General features: G+C 36.7%; 1 protein-coding gene across 2 annotated transcripts in view; it reads left to right on the plus strand.

The window, feature by feature from the left end:
- Positions 1–20,553, plus strand: part of LOC142336150 (long-chain-fatty-acid--CoA ligase 5-like) — a 141,249-nt gene that overhangs the window by 83,938 nt on the left and 36,758 nt on the right. For both annotated transcript variants that reach the window (XM_075384747.1, XM_075384748.1), the window contains exon 5: positions 11,875–12,061. In XM_075384747.1, the coding sequence (XP_075240862.1) occupies positions 11,875–12,061 (187 nt within the window). The remainder of the gene's footprint in view (positions 1–11,874; positions 12,062–20,553) is intronic.

Here is a 20,553-nt window from a genome sequence, read left to right on the forward strand (position 1 = left end):
AGGGCATCAGTTTTCACTCAAATAAATGATACATACATTTGTGGTTTCCACGTTTTTATTAGGCTTCGTTTTTGTTATTGTTCTTCAGGCTGTCTCTGAAAAGAATTGGGTGGTTAACTGATCGAGCAAAAGTTTTTTTGCACATTCTTTAGAACAATTGGTAAGTACCGCTTTGGTTTAGTTGTTTCCGTAGTTATTTTGGAAGTTTTCACCTTCCTTTTCCCTTTCCTTCTTTATTTCTATCGTTTAGTGGTCGTTTGTTGAATGAACATTTTTTTCTTTGCACGTTCCTCTGCCTGATTTGGTTTGTCGCATGTTAATTTTACTGTTATTGTCTCAAATTGATTGGTTTCTCTCAAAGTTTGTATCATTTATGGAAGTGCCCCGGCCTTTATGCTGTTTGCTTGGCCGGTTTCTCGTCTGAGCTGTTTGAGTTGTCAAAAACGGGATAAAGAGTTAAAGCCTGGGGGGCATAAAGTTATCGTAGAGCCTTGTTGCTGACCATTTGCTAATTTTGTGATTAACTGAAGCAGTTTAAGAAATATAATTTGATGATATGAGGATTGGTTCTGAGAGTTTGACGCCGTTAAACCCCACTATATCCCCTTACTTCCTCGTCCAACTTTAACCCCCCCCCCCCCCCAAACAGTGTCGCCCTTCCGCCGTTTCCCTTTTTTCCACCTGGAAGCCGGAACACTCGCACCTTGCCCGAGCTCACACCCCCACTTTTGCCTCACAACTCCCATTAATTAAGCTAGAGCTGGCCTTCCTAAGCCGTGCTGCTATCTAATGGCAAGTTCAACTGCTCGCCAATCGTTAGAGCCTTTTGGACGGACTTTCGTTTGTTTTGTTTAGGGGTAAGTACGTGGTTATTTTCTCGTTCCACACTCCATCTGTTGATTTAGAGCCCCATTTCTTGTTACGCCTAACGCTTGAACCCCTTTTAACGATTCAAGAGATTGAGTAATGATGATCAATTTTTCAATCTGTGATTTCTTTTTAGAGAATTTGTATTGGAGGAAGTGAAATGCCGCACACGGAAAAATCTTTTATATGAATATGCTGAATAATAATCGAAATCAGAGGGAGAGTTTAGAGTTGTTATTGTTCATTCATGGTGCTAAGAGGTAGCAGGAAAAGTAGGTTTCAGTAATTTTTGCTTTAAATGAACAATTTGCTTTGATATCGAGTGCAGCCTTTTCTAACCGATTTTTTTAGTTTGACTTCTTCGGCCCAACTTGTGTGTCTCAAAGACTCTCACAATTTTGTGTCTCAATCGTTTTTTTGCCTTTAACTTTTTCAGCCAGATATGTTTGTGTCAGTAACGACAATAATAATATATAATTTTATAATAGTACGTTTGGAAGCATTTTTGACAATTTGAAGCAAATATTTAGACTTTCAGAGCTGTTTTTGCCTGTTGGATCTTGTTAGCAGTTCATTAAAAAAATCAATTTTTCGAAGGGTTTTTGACGGACTTTGTCATTCTATTGATTTTGGTGTTATTTTGGTTTATCGATATTAAGTTTTAGGTGCGTTTTTGTAAAAACAATAATGGAGTTAATCTAAATCGACTTTTGGCACGGCCCACTTTCAACTGTTATTTGCATTTATCCTCTGATTTTTTGCTGTCATTTCTCGTTCACTATTTATTCCAGAGCAGTTCAACCGGTTATGGTACCAATTTGTTTTTGAAGTTATACCGGGACATTTACACCAAATAATAGATACATCTTTCTATAATTTTATTTAACGGAAGTTGGCCCGGTGCATTTTCATGTTCAGGTTTTTTTGCCTATCCTCCGCTTTTAAGCTTTTTGTAGTTGTTTCTCTTGTTCACTATTTAATCCAATGGCCTCCTACAGGTAATGCTACCGCAAAATGATATTTCAAGGTTATACATGGCAGCAGTTTTCACTCACATAAATGATACATACATTTGTGGTTTCCAAGTTTTTATTAGGCTTCGTTTTTGTTATTGTTCTTCAGGCTGTCTCTGAAAAGAATTGGGTGGTTAACTGATCGAGCAAAAGTTTTTTTGCACATTCTTTAGAACAATTGGTAAGTACCGCTTTGGTTTAGTTGTTTCCGTAGTTATTTTGTAAGTTTTCACCTTCCTTTTCCCTTTCCTTCTTTATTTCAATCGGTTGCGGCCTTTTGTTGAATGAACATTATTTCTTTGCATGCTGTTCTGCCGATGGTTTCTTCGAAGTCGCAAGATGTGATAAAAAATTTTCGTTTTTTAACAGCTACCAGATTTGGCATATAAATGATACATACATTTATGGTTTCCAAGTTTTTATGTGGTTTCGTTTTTGTAATTGTTCTTCAGTGCTGTTTCTGAAAAGAATTTGTGGTTAACTGATCGAGCAGAAATTTTTGCACGTTTTTAAAAAAATTGGGAAGTACCGCGTTTGCTTGGTTGGTTTCGTAGTTAGTTCGTAATTTTTCACCTGCCTTTTCCCTTTCCCTTTTTTTTCTATTGGTTGCGGCCGTTTGTTGAATGAACATTATTTCTTTGCATGTTGTTCTGCCGATGGTTTCTTCGAAGTCGCAAGTTGTGATGAAAGATTTTCGTTTTTTAACAGCTTCTGCCAGTTTTGGCATATAAATGATACATACATTTGTGGTTTCCAAGTTTTTATGTGGTTTCGTTTTTGTAATTGTTCTTCAGTGCTGTTTCTGAAAAGAATTGGTGGTTAACTGATCGAGCAGAAATTTTTTTGCACATTCTTTAGAACAATTGGTAAGTACCGCTTTGGTTTAGTTGTTTCCGTAGTTATTTTGTAAGTTTTCACCTTCCTTTCCCTTTCCTTCTTTATTTCAATCGGTTGCGGCCTTTTGTTGAATGAACATTATTTCTTTGCATGCTGTTCTGTCGATGGTTTCTTCGAAGTCGCAAGATGTCATAAAAAATTTTCGTTTTTTAACAGCTACCAGATTTGGCATATAAATGATACATACATTTATGGTTTCCAAGTTTTTATGTGGTTTCGTTTTTGTAATTGTTCTTCAGTGCTGTTTCTGAAAAGAATTTGTGGTTAACTGATCGAGCAGAAATTTTTGCACGTTTTTTAAAAAAATTGGGAAGTACCGCGTTTGCTTGGTTGGTTTCGTAGTTAGTTCGTAATTTTTCACCTGCCTTTTCCCTTTCCCTTTTTTTTCTATTGGTTGCGGCCGTTTGTTGAATGAACATTATTTCTTTGCATGTTGTTCTGCCGATGGTTTCTTCGAAGTCGCAAGCTGTGATAGATTTTGTTTTCTAACAGCCTCTACAAAATTTGGCATTTCGCATGTTAATTTTACTGTTATTGTCTCAATGTGATTGGTTTCTCTCAAAGTTTGTACGAAGTTTGTACTCAAAGTTATGGAAGTGCCCCGCCTTTATGCGAATGTTTGCTTGGCCGATTTCTCGTCTGAGCCGTTAGAGTTGTCAAAAACGGGATAAAGAGTTAATGCTTGGAGGGCATAAAGTTATCTTAGAGCCTTGTTGCTGACCAGTGGCTAATTTTGTGATTAACCGGAGCAGTTTAAGAGATATATTTTTAGGACATGAGGGTTGATTCTGAGAGTTTGACGCCTTTTAACCCCTCCCCCCTACTTTCTCGTCCATCTCGCCTTTCCGCCGCCACACATTTTTCCAACTGTAAGCCGGAACACTCGCCCCTTGGACGAGCTCACACCCCCACTTTTGCCTCAAATTCCCATTAATTAAGCTAAAGCTGGCCTTCCTAAGCCGTGCGGCTATCTATTGAGAAGTTCAACTGCTCACGATCGATAGAGCCTTTGGCCGGACTTTCGTTTGTTTTGTTTAGGGGTAAGTACACGGTTATTTTCTCATTCCACACTCCATCTGGCGATTTAGAGCCCCATTTCTTGATACCCCTAACGCTTGATTCAAGAGAGTGATTAATGATGATCAACTTTCTAATCTTTGATTTGTTCCTGGAGATATTTTTTTCGGTTTTCGGAGGAAGTGAAATGCCGCACATGGAAAAACCATTTATGTGAATATGTTGAACGGAGTGAGGGTTTAGAGTTGTAATTGTTCATCTATGGTGCTAAGAGGTAGCAGGAACAGTAGATTTCAGTAATTTTTGCTCTAAATGAACAAAAAAAATCGGTAAGAAAAGGCTTTTCTTACCGATTTTTTTAGTTGGACTCTTCTGACCAAACTTGTGTGTCTCAAAGACTGTCCCAATTTTGTCTCAATCGTTTTTTTTACCTTAACTTTTTCAGCCGGATATATTTGTATCAATAATAACAATAATAATATATAATATTATAAAGTACGTTTGGAAGCATTTTTGAATATTTGAAGCAAATATTTAGACTTTCAGAGCTGTTTTTGCCTGTTTGATCCTTTTAGCAGTTCATGTAAAATTCAATTTTTCGAAGCGTTTTTAATGGATTTTGTCATTCTATTGATTTTGGTGATCTTTCAGTTTATCGATATTAAGTTTTAGGTGCGTTTTTTTAAAAACAATAATGGAGTTAATCTAAATCGACTTTTGGCGCGGCCTACTTTCAACTGTTATTTGCATATATTCTCTGCTTTTTTGCTGTCATTTCTCGTTCACTATTTAGTCTAGAGCAGTTCAACATGTTATGCTACCAATTAATTTTTGAAGTTATTACGGGACATTTACGCCAAATAATAGATACATCTTTCTATAATAAGCAACTCCCATCGTTTGCGCTAAAGCCATCATTCCTCAGCCTTGCAGCTGTCCACTGACAAACTCAACTGATCGCCAATCGTTCAAACGGCAATCATTCGAGCCCCCTTTGTAACGACTCCAGAGTGGGTAATGGTGATCAATATTTTAATCGTTGACTTCTATATTGAGAGAATTTGTTTTAGAAATGAAATGCTGCACATGAAAAAAAGTATGCGTTTCAATATGCTGAACTTAAGTCAAAATCCCAGGGAGAGTCTAGAGTGGTTTTTGCATTCTTGGTTATCTCAGAGGCAAAAAAAGTAGGCTTGCAATTTTGTCTGGTAATTGATTTGCTTTTATCACGTGCAGCTTTTTCCAATCAATTATTTGAGTTGGGCCAGAGTTGTTTGGCAATTATTTTTGCTGGTAACTGTACGTTTGGTAACATTTCTGGACATTGGTAGCAAATGTCAATCGTTAATAGTTGTTTTTACTTGTTGGATGCTTTTTAGCATTTTTTGTGAGCTTCAATTTTATAGCACAATTTTTAGTTGAGTTTTTTGTTCTGTTGGATTCAGTGGTCTTTCGTTTTGACGGATGTTAGTTTGAGGTGTGTTTATTAAAAAATGGAATTATTTTAACGGAATTGGGCCCGGGCCATTTTCATTTTCCAAGTATTTTGCCCATCCTCCGCTCTTACGCTCTTTGCAGTCGTTTCTCTTGTTCACTATTTAAACCAAAGGCCTCCTACAGGTAATGCTACCGCAAATTGATATATCACGGTTATACAGGGCAGCTGTTTTGACTCAAATAAACGATACTTACATTTGTGGTTTCCAATTTTGTATGTGGTTTCGTTTTTGTGATTGTTCTTCAGTTCTGTCTCTGAAAGTAATTGGGTGGTTAACTGATTGAGCAGAAGTTTGCACGTTTTTTAGAACGTTTTTTAGCGGTACTTGGTAAGTACCGCTTTGGCTTAGTTGGTTCCGTAGTTAGTTTGTAAAGTTTCACCTTGCTTTTCCCTTTCCTTCTTTATTTCTATCGGTTGGCGGTCGTTTGTTGAATGAATATTTTTTCTTTGCACGTTCTTCTGCCAATGGTTTTTTCGCGGTTTTCGTTTTCTAACAGCTTCTACCAGATTTGCATGTTATTTTTACTGTTATTGTCTCAAATTGATTGGTTTCGCTCAAAAATTGTATCAATTATGCGAATGTTTGCTTCACCGATTTTTCGTCTGAGCCATTTCAGTCGTCAAAAACAGGATAATGAGTTAAAGCTTGGAGGGCATAAAGTTATCTTAGAGCCTTGTTGCTGACCAGTCGCTAAATTTGTGATTATCCGAAGCAGTTTAAGAGATGTAATTTGATGATATGAGGATTGGTTCTGAGAGTTTGACGCCGTTTAACCCCACTCTATCCCTTTGCTTCCTCGTCCATCTTCACCCCCTCCTCCCCAACAGTGTCGCCCTTCCGCCGCTTCCCCTTTTTCCACCTGTAAGCCGGAACACTCGCCCCTTGCCCGAGCTCACACCCCCACTCTTGCCTCACAACTCCCATCAATTAAGCTAATGCTCTCCTTCCTAAGCCGTGCAGCTATCTAATTGCAAGTTCAACTGCTCGCCAATCGTTAGAGCCTTTGGCCGGACTTTCGTTTGTTTTCTTTAGGGGTAAGTACGTGGTTATTTTCTCATTCCACACTCCATCTGGTGATTTAGAGCCCATTTCTTGTTACCCTTTTCTTGTTACCCTAACGCTTGAATCCCTTTTAACGATTCAAGAGATTGAGTAATGATGATCTATTTTTCAATCTGTGATTTCTTTTTTGAGAGAATTTGTATTGGAGAAAGTCAAATGCCGCACATTAAAAAATCAGTTTTGTGAATATGCTGAACAAAAGTGGAAATCAGAGGGAGAGTTTAGAGTTGTTATTGTTCATTCATGGTGCTAAGAGCTAGCAGGAAAAAGTAGATTTCAGTATGATATCAAGTGCAGCCTTTTCTAACCGATTTTTTTAGTTTGACTTTTTCGGCCAAACTTGCGTGTCTCAAAGATTGTTCCAATTTTGTGTCTCAATCGTTTTTTTACCTTTAACTTTTTCAGCCAGATATGTTTGTGTCAATAATAACAATAATAATATATAATATTATAAAAGTACGTTTGAAAGCATTTTTGACGACTTGAAGCAAATATTTAGACTTTCAGAGCTGTTTTTGCCTGTTTTATCCTTTTAGCAGTTCGTGTAAAATTCAATTTTTCGAAGCGTTTCTTTGATGGACTTTGTCGATCTTTCGGTTTATCGATATTATGTTTGAGATGCGTTTTTTTTTAAAAAAAGTGGAATTAATCTAAATAGACTTTTGGAACGGCCCACTTTTATCTGTTATTTGCATTTATCCTCTGTTTTTTGCTGTCATTTCTCGTTCAGTGGTTTTTCGTTTTGGCGGATGTTTGTTTGAGGTGTGTTTGGTAAAAATGGAATTAATTTTAACGGAATTCGGCCCGCGCCATGTTCCAAGTTTTTTTGCCCATCATCCGCTCCTACGCTTTTTGCAGTCGTTTCTCTTGTTCACTATTTTAACCAAAGGCCTCCTACAGGTAATGCTACCGCAAATTGACATTTCACGGTTATACAGGGCAGCTGTTTTGACTCAGATAAACGATACATACATTTGTGGTTTCCAATTTTGTATGTGGTTTAGTTTTTGTGATTCTGTCTCTGAAAGGAATTGGGTGGTTAACTGATTGAGTAAAAGTTTTGCAAGTTTTTTAGAACAATTGGTAAGTACCGCGTTGGCTCAGTTGGTTCCGTAGTTAGTTTGTAAATTTTCACCTTTTCCCTTTCCCTCTTTATTTCTATCGGTTGGCGGTCGTTTGATGAATATTTTTTTGCACTTGATTTGGCTTTTTGCATGTTAATTTTACTGTCATTGTCTCAAATTGACAGAGTTTGACGCCGTTTAACCCCACTTTATCCCCTTACTTTCTCGTCCATCTTTACCCCGTCCCCCCAAACAGTATCGCCCTTCCGCCGCTTCCCTTTTTTCCAGCTGTAAGCCGGAACACTCGCCCCTTGCCCGAGCTCACACCCCCACTCTTGCTTCACAACTCCAATCAATTAAGCTAAAGCCTTCCTTCCGAAGCCGTGCAGCTATCTAATGACAAGTTCAACTGCTCGCCAATCGTTAGAGTCTTTGGCCGGACTTTCGTTTGTTTTGTTTAGGGGTAAGTTCGTGGTTATTTTCTCATTCCACACTCAATCTGGCGATTTAGAGTCCCATTTCTTGTTACCCCTAACGCTAAACGTTCAAGAGATTGAGTAATGATGATCAATTTTTCAATCTGTGATTTCTTTTTTGAGAGAATTTGTATTGGAGGAAGTCAAATGCCGCACATGGAAAGATCTTTTATGTGAATATGCTGAACAAAAGTCAGAGGGATTGTTTAAAGTTGTTATTGTTCACTCATGGTGCTAGGAGCTAGCAGAAAAAGTAGGTTTCAGTATTTTTTGCTCTAAATGAACAATTTGCCTTGACATTAAGTGCAGCCTTTTCTAACCAATTTTTTTAGTTTGACTTTTTCGGCCAAACTTGCGTGTCTCAAAGACTGTCCCAATTTTGTGTCTCAATAGTTTTTTAGCTTTAAATTTTTCAGCCAGAGCTCTTTGTGTCAATAATAATAATAATAATAATGGTAGGTAATATTATAATAGTAAGTTTGAAAGCATTTTTGACGATTTGAAGCAAATATTTAGACTTTCAGAGCTGTTTTTGCCTGTTTGATCCTTTTAGCAGTTCATGTAAAATTCAATTTTTTGAAGCGTTTTTTTAATGGATTTTGTCATTCTATTGATTTTGGTGATCTTTCGGTTTATCGATATTAAGTTTGAGATGCGTTTTTTAAAAAATTGGATTTAGTCTAAATCGACTTTTGGCGCGGCCCACTTTCATATGGTATTTGCATTTATTTTCTGTTTTTTGCTGTCATTTCTCGTTCACTATTTAATCCATAGCTATTCAATCGGTAATGCTACCAATTGATTTTTGAGATTTTACCGGGACATATACACCAAATATTAGATACATTTTTCTATAATAAGATATATTATTCTAGCATCAAATAATAGATACATTTTTAGTTAATAGACACAGCTTTTTAAGGTTTATATCTTGTTCCGTTTTGTAATTGTTGTTCTGTTTGTGTTACTTAAGTGTGCGGTTCACTGATAGAGCAGAATTTCGAAATGTTTTTTAGGCAAATTGTTGTGAAGTCCGCGTTGGCTTTTCGAAGTTACTTGGTTTGTTGGTTGGTCGGTTATTGTTTGAAAAATTATTTATCGCTTGTGATTCTGCCAATAGTTGTTCCAGCAAGTTGTGACAAAACTTTTTTGCGTTTCCCCTTTCAATTAGATTTTGCTTTTAGCTTGTTATTTTTGCTGTTATTAACTCAAAATTATTTACTTTCAAACGAAGTTTGAAAGAAAATAATTTTGAAATTTTGATGTCGTCTTTGTTTATGCGATTCTTTGCTTTGACCGGCTTTCTTTTGACCTGTTGTACTTTCAAAAACGGGATAAACAGCTAAAGCCTGATGTGCCTCAAGTTCTCTCAGAGTCTCACGGCTCATCCGTCTCTAAATGTGAGTCCATGAAGCATGTTGAGAGATATTTTTATAATATGAAGAGTGGTTCTTAAGATTGTGAAACACCTTTAACCCCTGCCCTTATCCTAAACTCCGTACTTCTTCCTCCCTTTTCACCCTCCCCTCCCACTCCATCTCATTCCACCTTAAACCCAGAGCGCTCGCCCACAATCTCCTCCCATCAATTAAGCTACAGCTAGCCTCCCTAAGCTGCTCCGCTAGATACTGAAAACGCCAACTCGTCGTTTGAGAGGAATTCGCCCGTCGTTAGTCGTTTATGTTTAAGTATGCGGTGATTGTTCAATGTGTTGTTCGCTTAGTTTGAGTGAATATGTTTCAACTGGGTGGAAATTAGAATTCAAGCAAAATTTTTTTTCCGAAGTCAAAAAGCGAAAAAAAGAAACGGGATTAACCAATAAAGCACAGGCACTGAGCCTTAATGTTCAAAGGTTTGGTGCAGGGTACGCTTTCATCGGTCACTACAACTTAGAAGCAGAAAGCCTATTTTGAAAGATTGAAATTAGACTTAAAGAAGTGAAAGTCTAATTTTCTTCTCCTAAATGTAGTGTCCTATAGTGTACAAAATAGACTTAGTTAGAAATGTAACTTTTAAAACTTGAAATGAACATAAATAATCGGCTCCAAAATAACATAAATAATGGTTTTTTCAACTCATATGTTAAAGCTTCTCACAACTTTTTACCTTGTCTTCATGGTTTCAGCCTATCTCGAAGAATTAAAATTGAAATAATAAATAAACGAAACGTCGTGTTCCGTCGTAGACATGGAAAACGACGACTCAGATGCTAATTTGGAGGGAAATGAATTGTTTGACGATATTAAACCATCAATGAGCACTGAGAAAACAAAAAAGAATTTTTAATGGGTTTGCAGGGCTTGGAACAAATGGAGATCATGTTAACATGAAAATGAACCAGAATTGATCAAGTGTGACGTCAGCATGCTCCTACGAAATTGCCAACCTAATGTTAACGACTACGTGTCTAAGTTTTTTAGCGAGGTTCGGAAAACCAATGGCTCAGTATATCCTCCACCAACCCTCAATTATATGTTGCACTTGATAAACATGGCCAGGGAATTGAATTGCGGAATAAAGATATATGAAGATGAAGAATTCTCACGACTTCGTTGCTACGTTAATGATGAGCTCAAAAATAAAAGTACGGCTAACGGTTATCAGCAACCAAAGGTCCAAGCGGAAATTATAACAGAAAACATGGAAGAGAAGTTGTTCGAGAAAAAAGTTCTTGGCGATCACAATCCAGACTTTATTTAGAAACAGTATATTTCTTGGTCGGTAAACATTTTGCTTTGAGGTCACGTCTGGAGCTTAGAGACTGTTGTCATGGTGCAGAGTGTCAGATCCAGTTTAAGGGTATAGGTAATGAAGAAAAGTTATTTATTACGAATTAAATTTTTATTAGGAAAATTTTCAAGGGTTACTACGCGATTAATTATTACCCAAAACGTAGAAATATATCCAAAGGGAGGCCCAATTTTTCCTGTTAGGCTTACAGGGACTTCTACTGCCGCCCTAACCCAAAATTTGGCAGTGCTGCTGGTATTACAATGCTCCAATAGGGGAAAAAAAACTATCAATAATAGGATGAGTATTGCCGTAATGCTGGCTGGGATTTGTCAACACGTTGAAAAGGTCGTTCACTGAGAGCAACTACAGTTTTCAACCATGATGGAGCAAAAGTTCACAGAAATTGGAATTAAAAAAATACTGGTCACCGCAGCAGCACGTCCTTACAAGATTACAATCGGTCTAAGCAGATGTGAAATCAGATGTCTTTATCACGACCGGCAGTCATTTATATGAACAAAAATCTAAATCTAATGAGGAGCCCGTTCAATGTTCAAACAAGTCGATTTATAATATTGAAAAAGCGAACAATATACAACTTATTAGTGGCGGAAATATGGATTTATCTGGCGATATTGCTGTCTCTGATCTTAAAGTTGCGCCAAAAACGTCTATTGGGTCGAAAGATTTTGATAGTGATGATGAGTTCGAGAAAAAATGATTTGAAATTGCAGAAAAATATTTAAAAATTTTGGAAAAATTGATGAAAACTTAATCTGCAAAATTGAACTCTTAAGTTTAATTTCAAATAAAATTCAACACTATCGTACCCTTTGGTACTCTAAATACATTAGAACAAAATCTTAGTCCTCCTGGGGCCTCGTGCCCAGCACTTGGGCGCAAGGCAGGGCACTAAGTCCCTCAGGCGACTAAGGTTTTTTCAACATATATGAGTCCACTGCTAATTGATGTTAGTATTTTTTGAAGTTTTTTGTCCTCCGATATAGAAGTTGAATTCACCATATTTGTTGAATTTATAGAAACTGATAAAACTTTTTGACACATATAAAAAATTAGACAATTTTTATTTTTTTGAGTTATTTTCGCTTTTTTAATCCTAACCTCGGTCAGTGCGGTCAACGTCGGTTATTTTCCAGCAACTTGCCGGCTATTTCTAATTGTGGTTTTACTGATGAATGGCTACTGGGAACAGATACAATGATATCTTGATTTTGATTGGTTACAGGGTGCAATGTTCTGCTGTGGTGCAAAAGTGGGATACTTCAGAGGAGATGTCAAACAATTACTGGAGGATGCACAGGCACTACACCCTACATATTTCCCAATGGTGCCTAGACTAATGAACAGATTGTACGCTGGAGTGCTGGGCAAGATCAAAGGCAACAAAATCAAAGAGCTTCTCATGAGTAAAGGTCTGTACAAAGTGATCTTTAATCTCTATTCGACAACCACGTGAATGGGGCTGACAATACCTAACATTCGATTCTACGCATATTCAAAATATTAATCTGCAGATTACTGCGAGTGGCATTGTTTAGGCGAATTTATTACTACGCAATGAAGTTCGAGGCATTTTCTGTAGCTGTGTGTGTTAGTGTTTGTGTAAGCGCGCGTGTGCGTGTGTGTGTGCACATGTACGTGTGTACGACGCGTGTGTCTGTGTGTTTGTGTGTGTGTGTGTGTGTGTGTGTGTGTGTGTGTGTGTGTGTGTTTGTGTTTTGTGTGTATGCCCCTTAATGTCTTAAATAGCTCTCAAACAAATTTTAGTCATTTCGGATTGTTTTATGCTATTCTTCTGACGAACAATTTTCTTGTCTTTTTTGATTGCTCTCAAACGAAGTTTGTAGCAATTATATTAGTCCTGTTGGTCTTTTTTATGCGATTCTTCGCTTGACCGATTCTTCGTCTGACCCATTTGACTTTTCGTCCTTAAAAACGGGATAAACAGGAAGCGCCCAGCGGTCATTAAGTTTCATTAGAGGCCCTTAGCCGCGTTTAATAGTCCTTTAAGTGCTTAGTGTGATGAAGCTACCGGGCAGGCTCTAGATTATGGTTAAAAAGTCTTTTTAAGGAGTCTTTGAGCCCAAAATGTCAATTTTTCGTGTTTTTACGTCATTTTTGGAGTTTTTTGTTGGCTGAGTCTGAATTTGAGGCTGGTTAAACTTGAGAAAGTTCTTTTGCAAGACATAAGAACTTTTTATTACCTTTTTAAGAGCTATATGTTTTGGTAATCCAAAACATATAGGTTTTGAAATTGTTTGTCATTTTTTCAAGGTTTTTCCAGCCTCAAGAGCCAAGGAATCTCCTCTAGGGTTTCTTAATAGGTTGCAGCATAGTTTCTAGATGTAATGGAATGTTTTTCAAGATTTTGAATTCACGAGTTTGAGCAATTTAAAAGTTTGCGAGTTTTTGAATTTTTTTGATTTTTTTCCGGTAACAAGGGCCCAGAGATTTCCTCCGAGGTTCGATAATAGGCTGCACTATAGTTTCTAGTGTTAACGGAATGGTTATCATCTTTATAATATCTCGAGTTTTGGCAATTTTATGATAAGAATTAAATTTTTTTCAAATTTTCTAAAAAATTGTGCTGTTCAATATTTATAGATCTTTGAGCCAGTAAAAATATTTAGGGCTTGAGAAAGGGATACTCGATAGTCGTTTGAGACAATGAATTGATTCTGAAGATTTTAACATCACGAATTTTAGCAAGATTTTGATAAAATTTTTGAATGTTTTTGTCCTTTTCTCAGTTTAAAGATCAATACTGGCCGACAAAACTTGCTGATGGGTTACATGACAGAACTCCAGAGACAGCAAATGGTTTTGAACATGCGAAATATGATTGAAAAGTGTTGTTCAGTGCATACAACTGTGAGCTTCACTGCTTGAGCCAAAGAAAATTTCGAAAGTTTTCTAAAGTTAATTGTTGGAACGTACCCTTTAAGCATTTGAAGATAATTGTGCAAAATTTTCAACCTTTTCATTCCCTTTCTTTGGTTTTCTGAGTAATCACCCTTTGTGTTTTTTGTCAGTTCGACACTATTTTCCGAGTAAAAATTTTGTGCATTGAACTTTTTTGTCAGCAGTTGATTTGATCGCAACGTAGTAATACACTTTTTCAGCTTTGTTATTGATTTGGTTTTTCTTTGTATTTAATTGCTCTCAAACGAAGTTTATAGCAATTGTATTTGTTCTTTCGGTCTTTTTTGTTTGATTTCTCGCTCGACCGACTTTTAGTCTGGCCCATTTGAATTTTTGTCCTGAAAACGGGATAAAATGGCAGCGCACAGCGGTCATTGAGTTTCATTAGAGGCCCTTAGACGCGTTTAGTAGTCCTTCAATTGCATAGTGTGATGAAGCTACCGGAAAGGCCATAGTTTATGGTTAAAATGTCATTTTTGGGAATGTCGTGTGAGCAATTCGCGCGACGTTAGTCGATTATCTTTTTAATAGCCGCCGTAAGGCTCTCATCCGGCTCTTATTTAGGCGCTCTACTTTTTTAAATTCGCTTTCTTTTGATCTCGTTTTTGGTTTTAAATAGGCCACGACCTTAATGTTTGACTTCTGACTTGCCTCACTCACGGTTTGAGCTGAATTTTTTGAATCCATTCCCTCATTGTGTAACGCAAGATAGAGAATACAGTCAAGGTCAAAAGAGCAAAATCAAAAGAGACGGGATAAACTGCTAAAGCCATATCATTAAGCCATTGAGAATTAGGTTATCAAAGTTCATAAGAGTGTCTGCTAGCTTACATTGGTATTAAGCTTATTAGTTTTCAACTTAGAAGCTGAATTAAGTATAGTTTTAGAATCCAACCGAAACTGCACGCCGAATTTGAACACTTTTTGACCCTGAAAAAAAATAGAAGAAAGTTGGTGGTCAATTTGTCTCTTTTGTTCTTTTTGTTTCAATCCTGATGTGCATCAAGCGCGTCAACGGCGGCTGTTTTCCGGCAATCTGTCGGCTATGTTTTAACCTTTTTATTTGGCTTTTCGAGCTCGAATAATTGATTTCTGAGTGTTATGTTGATCTCATTTGGAGTTCACAGAAACTTAACTTAATTGGCAGTTTAATAATAAAAGTCAAATTTAGTGCGCTGAAAGTGATTTCATTATATTGGAACTGACGTGATCGGGCGTCATGGTTTTCTGTTTTCTAGTCGCGCTGGTCTTGCAGCGGCTTTTATTGCCGTGCTATTGCAAGTCGAAGAGCAGTAATAGTGGTTAATTGATGTCAAACGAAGTTTGCAACAATTATATTAATCCTGTGGTCTTTTTAAGGAGATTTTTTGCTTGACCGATTATTCGCCTCTTCTATTTGAATTTTCGTCAGCAAAGACGGGATCAACAGGTAGCAATCGCAGGTCATTAAGTTCTCTTAAAACTGTTTTGAGAAGACAATTTCATTGCGTGAACGGTGATTCTTAATCTTAAGTTTGACACCACCAATCCCCCAACACCACCTAAGCCCCAGCTCGCCACTACCGAAGCGAAATGCTTGCCAGTCGTTTTAGAATAATTCGCTCAGTGGTATTCGTTTACGTTAATTTTTTAAATCGTTGACTTCTCTTTTCACAGAATGTAAAGTGAAATGCCGCACGTGAAGAAAAGTTTAGGACTAGCTGTTGAACAAAAGTGAAATGTAGAGTTAATTTAGGGCTTTTAATACCCGCCGTCAGCCTCTCAAACGGCAATTATTTAGGCGCTCTCCTTTTTTACATTTCAAAGAATTTGAATTGTATTGAGGTGTCTTTTAAGATCTGGTCACACATTTTCATGATTTTTGAAGTCAAATTGGAGTATTGATTTTGGTTAGGAAGTGCAGCTAAAAAAGCGAGTTTTTTTTGCGGCGTGACATTTTTTCCCCCTAATTTTAAAGTAGAATGAGAAAACTGTGTTTGAACCAAAATTTGCATTCTCGCTTGTGGTTTATCGTTCACATGCGGCAATTTCACTTTGATTTGTTTTATTTTTCAGATTTTTTTGGATCAGATTTTCCTAAATGGTTCTCCAATCCATTAATAGTTCATTGTAGGCCTAGTTTGTCGTTTGTACCAAATTTTCATTTGTCACTAGTGGTTTTTTTTGTTCACATGCAGCATTTTGACATTTTGTTTTAAATTTTTTATCTGTTTTTAGAGATGCTTTTCACCTTTTCACTCGTAGTCTGTTCTAGGTCTAGTTATTTTTAAGTCATTGAAAATAAATTTTTTGAATTGTTCGTCAGGACTTGTCCTGCTATGTTTTTTAATTCGCTTTACCTTTTGATCACGTTTTCGTTTTACATAAATCACGATTTTCACGTTTGACTTCTGACTTACCTCACTCACTGTTTCAAAAGATTGGATTTTGAATTCTTTCATCGATTTACGCATCGAATTATATCCCGAGTTTTGGAAATTTTTTGATAAGAATTAATTTTTTTTCAAATTTCCGAAAAATTATTGTGATGTTCCATCTTTATGGATCTTTATGAGCTAGTGAAACTATTTAGGGCTGAAACTATTTACCGGCCGTCTAAACTTTTTGATAAGTTACATCACAGAACTCCAGAGACAACAAATGGTTTTGAACATTTTTTCACTGCGATATGAAAATTTTTAGTTTCAGTTTAGTACTCTGTTTTTTCTTTACTTAATTCCTAACAAGGCTAGAGAACAATAAGTTGCGGAGTCGAATCTCACCCGGAAAAATATTCCTAGCTCACTCTCCCTCTCTGTTGATTTGGATTTTTATTTTTCTCGTTCACAGTTGATCTCTCGCACACTATCTCTTTCTCTCTCGCTTTCCTTAACTCTTTTGTTGATGCCGCTTTTCAGCTGCTGCTATGTGGCGTGTTGTCATCATCTATTACCCTCACATCACGGCCCTTCAGTTAAGCTAAAGCTAGCCTCACCAAACGGTGGCTAGCTACTGAAGAAGCCAACTGCTCGCCGGTCGTTTGAGTGCAATTCGCCCGAGGTTAGTCAGTTTTGTTCAGTTAAAAAAATGTTCAGCGCCTACAACTGTGAACTTCACTGATTGAGCCAAAGAAAATTTGGAAAGTTTCTCAAGTTGATTGTTGGAACGTACCCTTTAAGCATTTGAAAATAATTGTGCAAAATTTTCAACCTTTTCAATCCTTTTCTTTGGTTTTCTGAGTAATTACCGTTTGTGTGTTTTCTGTCAGTTCGACGCTATTTTCGAGTAAAAATTTTGTGCATTGAACTTTTTTTTGTCAGCAGTTGATTTGCTCGCAACATGTTATTACACTTTTTAAGCTTTGTTATAGATTGGGTTTTTCACTTTGTTTTTAATTGCTCTCAAACGAAGTTTATAGCAATTGCATTTGTCCTTTCGGTCTTTTTTCGTCTGGCCCATTTGAATTTTTGACCTGAAAACGGGATAAACAGATAGCGCCCAGCGGTCATTAAGTTTCATTAGAGGCCCTCAGCCGCGTTTATTAGTCCTTCATGTGCATAGTGTGATGAAGCTACCGGGAAGGCCATAGTTTAAGGTTAAAAGGTCTTTTTTGGGAATGTCTTGTGAGCAATTCGCGTGACGTTAGTCGATTATGTTATTAATAGCCGCCGTAAGCCTCTCATCCGGCTATTATTTAGGCGCTTTCCTTTTTTTTAATTGGCTTTATCTTTTGATCACGTTTTTCGTTTTACATAGGTCACGACTTTAACGTCTGATTTCTCACTTGCCTCACTCACGGTATGAACTGAATGGTTTTTGAATCCATTCACTCAATGAGTAACGCAAGATAGTGAATACAGTCAAAGTCAAAAGAGCAAAATCAAAAGAGACGGGATAAACTGATCAAGCCAGTTCATTAAGTCATTGAGAATTAAGTTATCAAAGTTCATAAGAGTGTCTGCTAGCTTACATTGGTAGGTTTATTAGCTTTCAACTTAGGATCTGAATTTTGTTTAGTTTTAGAATCCAACCGAAACTGCACGCCAAATTAGAACACTTTTTGACCCTGAAAAAAATAGAAAATTGATCATTTTGTCTCTTTTTCTTTTTGTTTCAATCCCGTCAACGGCGGCTATTTTGCGGCAATTTTTCGTCTATGTTTTAAACTTTTTTATTTGGCTTTTTGAGCTCGAATAATTGATTTCTGAGTGGTTATGTTGATCGCATTTAGAGTTCACAGAAGCTTAACTTAATTGGCAGTTTAGTAATAAAAGTCAAATTTAGTGCGCTGAAATTGATTTCAATATATTGAAACTGACGTGATCGGGCGTTATGGTTTTCTGTTTACTGGTCGCACTGGTCTTTCAGCGGACTTTATTGCTGTGCTATTGCGAGTGGAATAGCAGTAATAGTGGTTAATTGCTCTCAAACGAAGTTTGCCACAATTATATAAGTCCTGTGGTCTTTTTACAGCGATTTTTCGCTTGGCCGATTATTCGCCTCACGCATTTGAGTTTTCGTCATCAAAGACGGGATCAACAGGTAGCACACGCAGGTCTTCAAGTTCTCTTAAAACTGTTTTGAGAAGACAATTTCATGTCGTGAACGGGGTGGTTCTTAATCATAAATTTGACACCACCAATCCCCCCAACACCCCCGTAAGCCACAGTTGGCCACTACCGAAGCGAAACGCTTGCCAGTCGTTTGAGAATAATTCGCTCAATGGATTTCGGTTACGTTAATTTTTTAAATTGTTGACTTCTCTTTTCACAGAATTTAAAATGAAATGCCGCACGTGAAAAGTTTAGGTATACCGGTTGAATAAAAGTTAAAAGTAGAGTTAATTTAGGGTTTTTAATACCCGCCGTCAGCCTTTCAAACGGCTATTATTTATGGACTCTCTTTTTTTACAATTCAAAGAATTTGAATTGTATTGGGGCGCTGTCTTTTGAGATCTGGTCACACGTCTTCTTGATTTTTGAAGTCAGATTGGAGTAGTGATTTTGGTCCCGCTGAATCAGGAAGTGCAGCTAAAAAAGCGCTGTTCTGCGGCGTGAATTTTTTCCCTCTAATTTTAAAGTAGAGTGAAAAAACGGTGTTTGAACCAAAATTTCCTTTCTCGCTAGTGGTTCTTTGTTCACATGCGGCAATTTCACTTTGATTTGTTGTTTTTTGATTTTTTTGGATCGGATTTTTTTTCTAAATGATTCTCCATTCCATTCATAGTTCATTTTAGGCCTAGTTTGTTGTTTTGTACTAAATTTTTAATTGCCACTAGTGGTTTTTTGTTCACATGCGGCATTTTGACATTGATTTTGTTTTTTTTAAAAAAAATTTTGAATGTTTTTTAGAAATGGTTTTGGCAATTACCAAAGGCGTAGTCCGTTCTAGGTGTAGTTTTCTGTTAACTCATTGAAAATTGTACCTCAGGACTTGTCCTGATATGTTTTTTAATTCGCTCTACATTTTGATCACGTTTTTCATTTTACATAAATCACGATTTTCACGATTGACTTCTGACTTACCTCAATCATTGTTTCAGAAGAATGGATTTTAAATTCTTTTACGCATCGAATTATGCAATATAGTGAATACAGTCGATTTCAAAAGAGCAAAATCGAAGGAAACGAGATAAACCGATAAGCCCGGTCGTTAAGTCGTTGTGCATTAGGTTATCAAAGTTCATTAGAGCGATTACTAGCTGATATTAGTATTAAGCTTAGAACCCTTCAGTTTACAACCTGAGGTAAGTATAGGTTTAGAATCTAACTGAAACCGCACACTGATTTAGAACAATTTTTAAAACTTCGGAAAAATTTTTGTCAATTTAATCTTTTTTTTCTGTTTCAATCCCGATATGCGTCTAGCGCGTCAACGATGGCTATTTCCCGGCAATCTGCCGGCTTTGTTTGTTGTTTATGCAAAGTTTTGAGAGTGTGAAAAAAAAGATTTACTCCAATACTCATAAGAATAAAATGCAAATAGGCAATAAAAGGTAAAGAGGCAATATACAGTTAATAATATATCGTTTTTAATAGCCGCCCTCATCTTCTCAGCCGGCTATTATTGCGCTCGTCAAACTTTACTTCGTCAAACTTTTTTTCGCTTTACCATTTTGCCGCTTTTTCGACATTTTGCGTGAAATCTTTTTGACTTCTCTAGGCTAGTTTGTCTCTTCTCTCATTCTGCTAAAAGTGAATTTTAACATCAGTTGCTAAGCAAAGCAATTCAAAATGAACAGAGTTGGTATAAAAAATTGAAGTCGAGAAATAGAAATGGGATAAACCCATAAAGCCCAATTTTAGATGCCCGCTATTTAAACGTCGTTCCTATAAGTCGTAGTTACCATCTCTAATGCTTATTGGTATTGATAGTAGCCCCTGTAGCCTCTCTCTAAGAAACAGAAGTACGTTATGTTCAACTACGAAATGCCATCAAAATAAATCGGACTTAATAAATGTTTTTGTACAAAAAAATCTTTTTTTTTTCAATATCTTCTGTTATTTCAATCCCAATCATGCTTATTGGAATCAACGGCGGCTATTTTCCGGCAATCTGCCGGGTATGTTTAAAAATTTTAAAAAACGTAAATTAAATTAGTTATTTAAAAGAACTTGTCCTAAACTCAAAACCAGAATGTAATTCTTTCAATGAGATCTTGCACATAGAAAAGTATGTGTGAAAAAAATATTCCTATCAAGCGAAACTTTCGTTCCGCATAAAGCTTTCTCAACTAAATTTAGCTGACAGAATAGCTCTTTCGTAGTTAACATCAAGCAATTGTACATAAGGGAGCAAATTTGTCTGTTTTAAGCATTTATTAGACTTTTATTAAGGTACTCTTGACATTTGTTTTGTAATTTGCTATTTTAGGCGGTTTTTGTATATTTCTCTCAAATCTGTTTTGTCTACGGAGAGTTATGGGTTACAACTATTTTTATGGTGTACTTGATGATCTTTTCCAAGTTGCTTGTATTGAATTAATATTTGTGATTGAGTCTAA

Source organism: Convolutriloba macropyga, chromosome 3 (assembly GCF_964194025.1).
Source record: "Convolutriloba macropyga chromosome 3, txConMacr16.3, whole genome shotgun sequence".
Classification (NCBI taxonomy): Eukaryota; Metazoa; Xenacoelomorpha; order Acoela; family Convolutidae; genus Convolutriloba; species Convolutriloba macropyga.